The 12538-nt window shown below is 38.0% G+C and overlaps 1 protein-coding gene across 1 annotated transcript in view; it reads right to left on the minus strand.

Moving 5' to 3' along the window:
* The window catches only part of KIAA0319 (KIAA0319 ortholog), a 28907-nt gene extending 20572 nt beyond the window's left edge, over nt 1-8335 (minus strand). Inside the window, exons 1-5 of the mRNA XM_032222950.1 lie at nt 8190-8335; nt 6473-7215; nt 3276-3468; nt 1679-1776; nt 82-169 (exon numbers count right to left, since the gene is read on the minus strand). Of these exons, the coding sequence (XP_032078841.1) occupies nt 82-169; nt 1679-1776; nt 3276-3468; nt 6473-7215; nt 8190-8244 (1177 nt within the window). The 5' untranslated portion in view covers nt 8245-8335. The remainder of the gene's footprint in view (nt 1-81; nt 170-1678; nt 1777-3275; nt 3469-6472; nt 7216-8189) is intronic.
* Between the last annotated feature and the right edge of the window lie 4203 nt (nt 8336-12538).

A 12538-nucleotide genomic window follows, 5' to 3' on the forward strand; every position in this document is an offset into this window, starting at 1 on the left:
GAATAATAAAGTATCAACACTGAACTTAATTCAGATCCAGCAAAGAAGAAATTAATTAATTGAACTGGAAATCAGGTTTACCTGGTTGGACAGAAACATTTACAAATCCTTCTCCAAATGCATTTTCAGCAGAAACAGTCACTCTGAAGACATAGGCACCTTCTGGCAGCTGGTAGAGAAACAGTGTGTTGGTATGGGTGCATTAATTTGAAATAGATGTAGGGCATCTTAAAGGCATAGTTAAAATCACTCCAAGAAAGGTGAGTCTACTCATATCAAATCCAGAATGCGGATGTGCCTAGCACAATCTTGCTTGCCCAATTGTTTCCAGAAGTATGGAGGCTGTCACAATTCCCAATCGATATTGATGGAGAAGATTGCTCTAGACCAGGAATATTACCCCGAATAGTCAGCAAATGATTTAGGAAGAAAACAGTTTAAGAAAGCATAGGTGGGTCTGGCAAAGCCATATTTAGAACAAAAATGTAATCTGTTTACAAACCTACCAACACCATGCCAAGATCTAGAAGTATTTTTGATATGACAGATTTTCATCTTCTCAATGTAAGCTCCACTAAGACAATTTGCTTGTCATAGTCATAAATGGAAAGTTAATTGAAGTTGGCTTCCCAGTAAATATGGCTGATTGACCAGTCTGAGAAGCTCTTTCTAGAATGAAACTTTTTCAATTTATAAACGGGGAACTGAATTATCTATGTTGGTATGATTTTCCTGGGTTAGGGTGAGTCCAAGAGTCATCCCATAAATCTTCCATACGAGCAGTGGATTCTTGTTCATATGGAGGATGATAGTTTAGAAAGATTAATAAGTGTAAATAGAACTACATATGATTTATCACAACAGGGGGGAAATGGATTTGTTTAAGATATCAATGTAAACTGTTTTTACAAAGATATTTTATTTACTTGTTTCTTTTGGGATATTGCTTTCTGGTTTTCTATGCTTGAAGTAGAAAAGAAAATGAAATTTAGAATTTAATTTGAAGGTATAATAATTGTGTAGTTATGGAACTGGCTTATAATAATTACAGGTAATGTAAAAAGTTGAGGTCATAAATGTGTTGAAAAGAATCAGAATCAACACTTTTTCTCTTCTTTTTAGTCCTGCACTTCTCCTCCTTTTAATCTTTGTTTTCATTGTATTTTATGCTATAATAAAACTCAATATAACTTCCATTAAAAAAGCATAAAGCTAATTAAGAAAACTCTTGGTTTTTCCCAACTTAGCAATTATTATATTTTAGTAGATCCATGGCGATGAATGCTGAACTTAATGGCCTGATTCAGCAAAACTCTTCTTATGTTATTGGGTAATGTTTTGTACATTTAGAATCTGAAAAATAAACAGGATGGATGCTCATCACTACACCTTATTGTCTTCTCTAAAGAGACAAATGATTTCTAACTAGTTGAACATCTGATACATCATGGTTCCATATGATTGGAAGCCGTGGTTGGTTGTGTTGGCACTCACACCCATCAATCAGGAATCTTATATGAGTAGCTGCTTTATCAACTGAGATTCTTTTTCAAGTGGCAAATACGATTGTCTTTTTTTAATAAAGCCTTAGAAACCATTCGGGGAGGATTATACGTATCGTAAAATGTAAACATTTCCAGTACTTTGTACAAGTATGAGTGGGCAAGGGCCTACTCACTTGAGAAAGTCTGAGAGTTGGTGTGTGCTTATCCTTCATTTCACCATCGTAGCTGTCAGGGTAACTCATCAAGCTCCATTCGTAAATATAGTCTGATTCTAAAAAAAGGAAAGAAAATGTAGCACAAATAATTATGCCTGCTATTACGCAAGCTCCAGTCATAGAGTACAGGAATTGTAACTCTCCCCTTGTCCTGCAACTTCTACCATGCAAGATATTCTTGCCAGACCTGGTCTCTCAGCACCAATGATGTGACCTAGTTTAGTAATGAAACATCTGCCAGAAATGAAACCAGAAACCTCAGAGTGCTCCCAGGATCTCACATGGTATCTCCTGACTGCTGTCTTGGAATTCTAGGAACTATAGACCCAGATCATATAAAGACACCTCCTTGAGGAAAAAAATAATAATATAAGCTGCAAGCTAAGTAATTGTAGGGATATCCATTCCAACGTGCGCGCACATTTGTGAACTGGTAGCGAAGGTAAGTTGATGTCACCCCTGCTCTATATCATTCCAGACAAGTGGCTGTCCAGTCTCTTCTTAAAAGTCTCCAGTGATGAAGCCCCCCAACCTCTGAAGGCAAGCTCTTCCACTGGCTAATTGTTCTCACTGTTAGGAAATTTCTCTTAGTTCTAGGTTACTTCTCTCCTTGATTAGTTCCCAACCATTGCTTCTTGTCTTGCCTTCTGGTGCTTTGGAAAACAGGTTGACCCCACTCTTCTTTGTGGCAGTCCCTCAAACATTGGAACCCCCCACTATCATGTCACCCCGAATCCTTCTTTTCACTAGACCAGACATATCCAATTCCTGCAACCCATCTTCATAAGTTTTAGCCTCCAGCCCTTTGAAAAAGGGCTGTTTTTAAAATATCTCTAAAAATGCTTTTAAAATACCCCCATCCACCCCAGCAACAACAGCAAGAAAACACACATTTCCTGGAAACAGAGTAAAGCAAGCCAATAAAACAGGCTAGATTACATCCCTTCTTCTTTATGGGCTAATTTTAATTAGAAAAACAAAAAATATGGGGAAACATTAAATAAATAAACAGTACAAACTCAGAGTCAAACCAGACTGTTTGACTCTTCATTGGGCTGAATGTTTAAACCAAGATTTCTGTCTGTTTGTTGAAACCAATCTTTTATCTTTCTTAATTATTTAGAAATAACTTCCATTAAAATATAACAAGAGCCAAGAAGAAGAATGGAATGGCTGTCCATAGTAAAACTAAAGATTAAAAATGATTGCAACATAAAAAATATATCAGAGGTTAAAGAGTTGGGGAAATCTGGGGGGGAAATAGGCTTTGGCCTATTAAAAACATCTCAATTGTCTCAATAGCAAGAGCATTTCAAAGAAAAGCGTCACACAATGCTGGCTTCTCCATGGTAACCATCTGCTTCAACAGCAGCTGGATCTGGAGAAAAACCTCTAGGAAAATCTTAGTTTTTGTCAATTTAACCGAAGTATATTTTTCTAATATCATTGTCTTAAATCAGTGCTTCAACCATAATTTGCAGACTATCTCAACAAATGAAGAGATCTGGATTATGAATAGGCTCTCAAAATCTCAGTCATAATGAAACCATGTTACCTGTTTTTGGGATCGTTGTGGAAAATGTAACTTCACCTGTCGCACAACATGCAGTGCTATGAGCACTGGTGGGAAATATTGTGGGTTTAGTTTTTATGAAATTATCTGTGTTGGACACTTCAGTATGTGCTGGGATAGTGGAGAAAAATCCCAGAATTCCTGAAGAAGGAGGATTATGGGGAGGTGTTACAACCTACAAGACAAATTGCAGGAATATATCATTATTGTAATTTTCTTTTCACATTCTGTTACACAACGTTGAAAAATAATAATGTATTGGAAGATTTAGGTTCAAAATTCTAATCCAGTTAGACTCAACAATATTATCAGCAAAGTCTGGAAAAATACTATATGTTCCCAAATTCCCAAGAATTGCACAAATTATGCATTTGTGCAAGCGGTTTTCTGGGATGCTTCCAATTCTGTAACAAAACTTGTACTGAAAGAGGATGACATCCCTGGCAATCTGCAATATGTCTGCAAACTCTAAAGAAAAAAAAAAACTCCATCTGAGCAAGAGAAAAACAAAGGAAAAAAAGAGCTACAGGAAAATATATATGGGACTTGAAATTATATGAATAATGCAGAATATTAAAAATGCCTTTGATCTGATAACATGCTTACATATGAGATGGACATAGTACTTACTATGTCTTCTTCATATGAGATGCTCTCAAAAAACCCCACATGCAAAATAATAAGAAATAGAATATGTAAACAAAGCACCATTGTATGAATTGTCCAACTTTCATAAAGTACACTTAGTGTGGTTAACTCAAATCTAAAAAGTTAACCGTTACATCGTCATAATTAAACCATCAAACAAAGACTGAAAAAACTGATTGCCTTATTACATTAGGCTAAAATCCCATTACTTAAATAGACTTAATATTTACATATAATTAGCAATTTTATCCCAGTGTAGTGTTAATGACTTCCTTGCAAAAAAAAAAAAACAAAGATAGCTGCTTTTTCAGTTTGTTAAGTTTGTTAAGAACACCCATCTGCTTCATTCCACAAAAGAGATGATATGGCAGCTATTAAAGCCGCATTTACTGCCGTTCTTAGCAGAACATATTTATTTGCTAGCGCGATTTTTTTGTCCTTATTATAATTAGGCAATTCAAATTAAATAATATCGCAAGTTTCTTTTTCACGCCACTAGAGCGAGACTTTTAGCTCCCAAATCTGGGAGCAAACCCATGCACAGAATTGGCATAGAAATATTAGAGAATTAAAATGTGAATTGAACACCCTCATTTCTTCTGTAATATGACTGCCTGGACCCAGAGATTTCTGATTGTTCTTATTATGGCCCAACATTTGGATTGCTCCAACTGGACTCTTTCCATCATCAAAAATAGCCACAATGTAGCATCATGTGCCTTTAAACTTTAGTTGACTGCTGTGGCCAAGCTAGAACTCATGTGTTTATTCCTCTGATATGAACTTAGAATTGAAAGCAAAAATTAAATTTTATCTTCTTCTCTGGCATACTAGAGTAGCAATTAACCAAGTCTAGATAATTATTAAACTTTTGTTCCCTGATGAATTTTTACTTGATTTAACCATTATTGGTAATGGGCAAGTTTCCAAAGACTCTGTTTCAGATATTTTGGTGGTTTAAATGTTTCTGTTTAATGTGTGCACACAAAAATACCTGTGCATAGAGAATCCACTTATATACACTATATTGCCAAAAGTATTCGCTCACCCATCCACATAATCAGACTCAATTGTGAGCGAATACTTTTGGCAATACAGTGTATAAGAACTGCTAATCTATTTTCAAAGAACTATGTTTTGCTTATCAAGAGTTATGCTTTGCTTAAAGGGTTCTTTAACTCCTGTTTGTATTAGTCAAAATAATAATCTCATGTTTTAAATGGTCCCAAGAGAATGTGATAAAATAAATGACTTAATTAAGGATTGCATATACAATGCTTTCTAATCCCTTTCCATTGTTTTTAATTTGGATGACACCCTTATATATACAGATTTATCCCTTCGCGTTCTTCTTTTAGTAATTAGCAAAAAACTGAATATACAAGCAGCAGTTCTAATGATTTAGTAATAGCAATAACACTTAGACTTATACACCACTTCATAGTGCTTTACAGCCCTCTCTAAGTGCTTTACAGAGTCAGCACATTGTCCCCAACAATCTGGGTTCTCATTTTACCGACCTCAGAAAGATGGTAGGCTGAGTCAACCTTGAGCTGGTCAGGATCGAACTGCTGGCAGTCAGCAGAGTTAGCCTGCAATACTGCATTCCAACCACTGCGCCACCACAGCTCTCTAACAAAATTTATTTTTGTTTTACGTAGTCTCTTAATAGCGCAATCAAAACTGAATAATTACATTGGCTTCATTTAAGTGAATTTACCTATGTGGCAGGGAGCTTCAGTATACAAGCCAGGAAGCGACTGGATCTTTTTCCTATCACACATGCACACTTATTTCCTCACTCATAAAAAGATGTTTAAAGAAATCTGCTTTGTCTTTTTTTTTCCTTTTTTTTGCGTGCTCTGAATTTTGTCAAGAATGAAGAAATTTGCCGCTATTTAAAGTTATCCATTTGGGTGGGGAATTTGTGGTCCTCTGGATGCCGACGAGCATCAAATAATATTGCAAGGAACCTGCAATATTCTATACTCGCTGAGGCCTGGTCATTGGGACACATGTGACATCCCAAAAAATGAACTGTGAAGACAGACAAAAGGAAATAATACTTCTCATGCCATGCTTTATGAAAGTATTACATAGTTTATGGAATTTGCTGCCACAGGATATAGTTAACGTGACAATTGAATTAATAAAATGTCTGCCAAGGGCTATTTGTCACATTGTATGGCAGCCTTTCAAACTGGCTAGGGGAACCAACATTAATTATTTTGTAGTATATTTTATATTCCAACTACTATCGTTCTCTTGGCCTAAGATAGAGAGAGAGAGCAGGGAAGAGTGTTACTGTTCCAAGTTCAGTCTTTGTGTGCTTGTTCACCTTCCAACAGCATCTTGTTGGTCACTGTCAAAACTACCGATTTAGATACCTTTGTGATCCAGCCCAATTGGAATATGTATATATTCACACTAATTGTGAATACCTTCCATCAAAGTATATGTACATAAGACTTTGGATGCACAAATGATAATGGCAAATAATTGTGTGTGTGTGTGTGTATGTAAACACATACCTCCTCCTCCCAGCTTCTGTTCACTTCATTTTTAGTTGGATGAAAATCAAAATCATTTGCAGATTGATCCAGCAAGCCCAAAACATCTGTCAACTTTTCAGGATGTTCAGTGGTAGGAATACGTTCAGAGGTGTTTACATTTGAAGAGCTTCCCAAATAAACTTCCTCGTTTTGAGGGACTTCTTCCTGTTTGTCTCCATTACTGAGCCCTGAAGAATTGAAGCTGTTTTCAGTGGTCACCACTGATCCCCAATCGGCATAGTTAATGGCCTCCTTCTCCTCAGGCTTGAGGCCAAGTTGAAAAGGATTCTGATCCATCTCACCATATTCGCTGGCATAGTCCTCAAGACTGTGCTCTTTGCTGAGGAAGGAGATCTCCTTCAGGCTACCAATTTCCTCAGAGGGGTCACTTGTCAATGCCATGGAGCGGATCACATTGGATGGCACCTGCCCGTATCCGAGCAAAGTGGCTGGTCTCTGGGGAGCTCTGACCACGAAGGTCAGATAGGACTTCACCTTCTCCATTTTCTTGGGCTCACAATTTCCTTTAGGTTGGCAACTGACCACGTAGCAATGCCGCTCAAACATCCAGGCCAGGTCGCAATCTGAAAGATCGCAACAGGCTGCCAGGCAATCTGACATGGACGCAGCACGCGGGACCCGCATAATTTTAGTTGTTTCTAAATTGGGAAGTATTGCGTCTGTGTACTTGATGCCTTCCGTGCACTGCTGACAGGAACACCCTGAAAAGTAGATTTTGGTATAAGTAGAGTCAACATTTTAGGGGGGAGGTGAATTTATCATTTCTGATTTACATTTTATATACTGTGTTTCTCCAAAAATAAGACCAGGTCTTATATTAAGATGGATTAGGGCTTATTTTCCAGTTGGGTCTCATTTTCAGGGAAACACGGTAGTATAATGTAACTCAGTGAATGTCCCTTTAAATTTTTCATGGCCCTTTTTACAATTATTGTTATTTGAAATATTTACATGATTAACTATTTGCAGCTGATAAGGTTATCACAGCCTCAGATAGCAACGGTTCATAGTTTTCCTGTTTTTCAATGTTTCCGTCATTATTTTTTTTCCCTTTCTCTTTCATCTTTGGGAAAGTTAGGAAATGTAGAGAGACCAAAACCAATTCAAGAGAGCTATAAAATAAAACCAGAAGAACATTCAGTTCTGGCTTAGCAGATTATACTTATCTCTAATTAAAACCCAAAGAATAGAAATTCAACTCCCTGTTTTTTTTAATCATATATTTTTAAGTTGTCACAGAAATCTAGAGTAGGATCCTTAGTTAAACTGAATAACACAGCCACTTGCGGAGTCATCAAAAAAAAAAGAGAGAACCCTGTTTGCTGAGCAACAGCAATTTTCTCCATGCAAAACCTGCATGCTACTCAGATCTGAGCAAGGAGTGTCCTATTCAGGGCTGCTTCTGTGACAAATACCTACTCAAGGACCTGCAGTATCTCTGTTCTTATTATTTTTAATATCCATTGACAAATGTCTAGGCTACATGGAGGCAGAAAGTGGGGAATCAGAATGGAAAGATGGAAAGCTTTTATTCAGCACCACCTCTTCTAACAGCTTTGCCAGCTTCTATGCACTGTGGGTAATTTTAGCTAAGTACATCCTTACTTTTCTCATACCATTTCAGAAGGAATTAACCTTCCTTACCTTAACAGGAATAGTAGGAGTGAGGACTTACCTATTAAAACCACCAAGAGTAAATAGAAGATTCTCAGACTTGGCAAAAGAAACATCCTTTCGTAAGGTGAAAGTTCCAAATCCTGGTCAGATTGCAGGACGGAAATTCTACAATCTTATTGCAAGGTTTATCTTACACAGTCTGATTTCAAGAGGGGGAATCTGCAGTGCTGGCAAAAAAAAATGAGTTAAAATAAAGACATGGATATTAGTTGAAAAGTTAAACAAGAAGAATATAGAAGTATATTTATTACCCTCTGGCTATAGAAGTAGGGACAATTGTTGCAGAAAGTTTTAAAAAATGAGGAAAGATAAAAGGACAAGATAATAATTTGAGCCTGTCTTTCTATAAAACCACAGAAGAGTTCTACAGGTGACAACCTTTCATAAGTAATAATATACTATTAATACTAATTTTAAAAGTATGAATATCTCTTGACTGTAGCTCTTTCACAAGCATTTGCACCCAATATAATATGTGTTGTGGGTTATCCATCATTTGCTCAAAATAATTTTAATCGGGTAAATAATCCTCAAGGGCATTCTCCAAAGACCATGATACCTATATTAAATGAGTTTTAGTGCTGGTAATTTCCTCCTTTTTAACAGTTGCAAGAGAAACTTCCTCTAATGCCCAAGTAGCGAAGCAATTGTTTTTTTTTTTTTTTTAAAGGCAACTTTTAAAACTTTGCAGCTAGCATTTATTTATTTATTTATTTGTTTGTTTATTTATTTATTAGACTTATATACCGCTTCATAGGGCTTTCAGCCCTCTCTAAGCGGTTTACAATTTTTTTTAGCAAATTGAGTCAGCAACTTGCCCCCACAGTCCGGGTCCTCATTTCACCCACCTTGGAAGGATGGAAGGCTGAGTCGATCTTGAGCCGGTGAGATTTGAACCACTGAACTGCAGATCACAGTCAGCTAAAGTGGCCTGCAGTACTGCACCCTAACCACTGCGCCACCTCGGCTCTTAACCCTTCTCTCCCTTCTCCTTTCACTTTCAGCAGCTTATTCTAGATGACTGGATTTTCCTGAAATCCACGCAGTGATGGCAGGTGAGAAATGTGAGTGAGATTCCCTCTGGTTCTGTGTTTCCTATCTTTGGAGACAGAGATCTAAATACAAAACTAGGCTGCATGTTATCTGCCCATGATTAACCATTTTTCTATAAACTAGGACTCATATTATAAACTAGTGGCTTGCCCTGTCAGTATTGGTAAGGTTCCATTACCAAACCAGGTAACATCATCAGTGCTAGAAGGGAGTGGGGTTTGTTCTTATATTATAAACTAGTGGCTTGCCCTGTCAGTATTGGTAGGATGTTCTTCGTGGTTCCTTGATTAGGCTGTTGTTTTCTGTTCGCTTTCTTGTTTGAGTTGGTAGTTCCTTGATTGGGATATTGCTTATCTCTTGATTGTTGGTCTATTGTTATTTACATCGTTATTAAACTATGAAATATTTTTATTCACCTGCTATATGAATAAAAAGCAGACTAAATGTTTCCCCAAGGAGCAGAGCACATTAATGAAAGAGAAACAGTCCTCCTTCTTTGCTAGCCCTTTCAATTTCTGTACGTGGAAAGAATACTTTTGTTAATAAGCAGTGCCTTATCTTAAAAGAACAGTCAAGATTGGCAACAGCACTTGAAATAGATTGAAAAAAAATTCAATCTCCTGCAATATTCCTACTTCTAGAATTTAACCAATTAAAAGACTAATTCTGGGGGAAATGTGTACAATGAGAAACTAACAGAGCTGTAAAAACTGTTTCTTATAAAACTGTTTCCTATAAAAGATGGAATGTTTAGATAGAAGATATTATAGATGATATAATAGATGGTAGGTAGGTAGGTAGGTGGGTGGGTGGGTGGGTGGGTGGGTGGATGGATGGATGGATGGATGGATGGATGATAGATAGATGGAAAGATAGAGAGAGAGAGAGAGAAATAGATAGAATTTAACCAATTAAAAGACTAATTCTGGGGGAAATGTGTACAATGAGAAACTAACAGAGCTGTAAAAACTGTTTCTTATAAAACTGTTTCCTATAAAAGATGGAATGTTTAGATAGATGATATTATAGATGTTATAATAGATGATAGGTAGGTAGGTAGGTAGGTAGGTAGGTAGGTAGGTAGGTGGATGGATGGATGGATGGATGGATGATAGATAGATGGAGAGATAGAGAGATAGATAGAGAAATAGATAGAGATACATACATACATACATACATACATACTAGATATACAGACACACATACAGACAGACAGATACAAACACACAGTTAGGAAGACAGAATCAGTCAGGTGTAATGATTAAGGAATCAGGCTAGAAAGTGGGAGAGTGGGAGCTCTAGTCCTGCCTTAGGAAAAAGCCAGCTGAGTGACCTTGGGCCAGTCACTTTCTTTCAGCCTGAGTAAAGAGGCAATGGCAAACCACTTCCAAAAAATCCCCCAAAGACAATTGAAGAAACTAATCGAGGCAGTAGGAAGGAGTCAACACTGACAAGAAAGGGAGGGGGGGAATTGGGAAGGATAAGTTCTGCACTGCTTCTGTATTCTTATTTATAGTATTTCTGTCAACAAAATAACTGTTGTAAGAACTTGGTCTGAGATAATCATCACCCAGACAAAGCTCCTGATGGTTAGCTCTAAAACAAAGGCAAAACATGAGTGTATAATATATGCCTCTGATTGAAAGCTGGAGGAAATAAGACCACTAGTGGGAAGTATACCACCACTGGTGCACACCCAGACCCATAATGCAATGCATGCGTAAACCCCCTATGTGTACCCCGCCCCCGTATATGTGCCCCATCCCCGCACATGCACACACACACACCGCACTCCCCCGCATGTGCACGCAGCCCCCTGGACCCCATTTTGGGCCTGGAAAGCCTCCTGCATCAACCTGGAAGCCAAAACGGGGCATGGGGGCACTGCGCAAGGCCCCCAAATGCAATGCAAACACCCCTCAAATTTATACATGTTTAAAATGTATAGTGTACAGAACTCTTTGCTGGGGAACTGTAGTACTATGTTCATCAGTTCTCTGTTGACAAGGACAACTAACAAGGATTTTTATACTTGACACTTTTTGTATGAAACAGCTTAGTCCTCATATTTCCCCATGCAAAGTATATAACCCAAACTACAAAAAGATTGACCACACAATTGGTTAAAGAGCCGAGGTGGTGCAGTGGTTAGGGTGCAGTACTGCAGGCCACTTCAGCTGACTGCTATCTGCAGTTCAGCGGTTCAAATCTCACCGGCTCAAGGTTGACTCAGCCTTCCATCCTTCCGAGGTGGGTGAAATGAGGACCCAGACTGTGGGGGCGATATGCTGACTCTGTAAACCGCTTAGAGAGGGCTGAAAGCCCTATGAAGCGGTATATAAGTCTAACTGCTATTGCTATTGCTATAACCAGCTCATTATGCCTTGGCTGAAATAATACTACCTCTACAGTTCAGTCACTTCCTTTATTCAGGCTAAGCCCCTTTGAACTTAAGTAGAGATAGATGTATCCTTAGTGTCCAGGTTAGCAATAGCAATAGCAGTTAGACTTATATACCGCTTCATAGGGCTTTCAGCCCTCTCTAAGCGGTTTACAGAGTCAGCATATATCCCCCAACAACAATCCGGGTCCTCATTTTACCCACCTCAGAAGGATGGAAGACTGAGTCAACCTTGAGCTGGTGAGATTTGAACAGCCGAACTGCAGAACTGCAGTCAGCTGAAGTAGCCTGCAGTGCTCCACTCTAACCACTGCGCCACCTCGGTTAAACATAAATGCACAGTATATACCAAAGGTAACTTAACAGATTTAAAAATAGTAGAAACATCTGATCCATAACTCTAAACTACACAAATGGAACTCTTGCCAAGTGAAGTGAACCTTTATATTACTGCAGGACTGGGAAACCTCCATTGAGATAAATGGGGAAAATAGAGAAACTCCAGATTATCCTGGCACCACTCCATAAGAGGGTTACAGTCCTGATGAGGTTTTAATGCACTCTTTGCCTAGAGATATAGCATTAGTTTGGATGAAACACGCTTTGAGGTAAGGAAGAGAACTGAAATAAAAAATATTCTACCTAGACTGCAACTGTCTCTTAAGCAAGTTATACTGGTGTAATGTACCTTTTTTCTCCTCATTGCCCAACAGTTATGTAAACAGCAGCACTAAATGTTTTCAAGAAACGATTATACGAAAATGGACTGAGGTCTGTCGGCAGTGTTTGTCCCCTTTAAGAAGCCCTTTGAAATCAAAAATACATGTCACTCACGTGAATTTTACTACTCTGATCTCAAAACCTGGATGCAAAAAAGGAAAACTGCTAAACAC

Source organism: Thamnophis elegans, chromosome 8 (assembly GCF_009769535.1).
Source record: "Thamnophis elegans isolate rThaEle1 chromosome 8, rThaEle1.pri, whole genome shotgun sequence".
NCBI classification, from domain to species: Eukaryota; Metazoa; Chordata; class Lepidosauria; order Squamata; family Colubridae; genus Thamnophis; species Thamnophis elegans.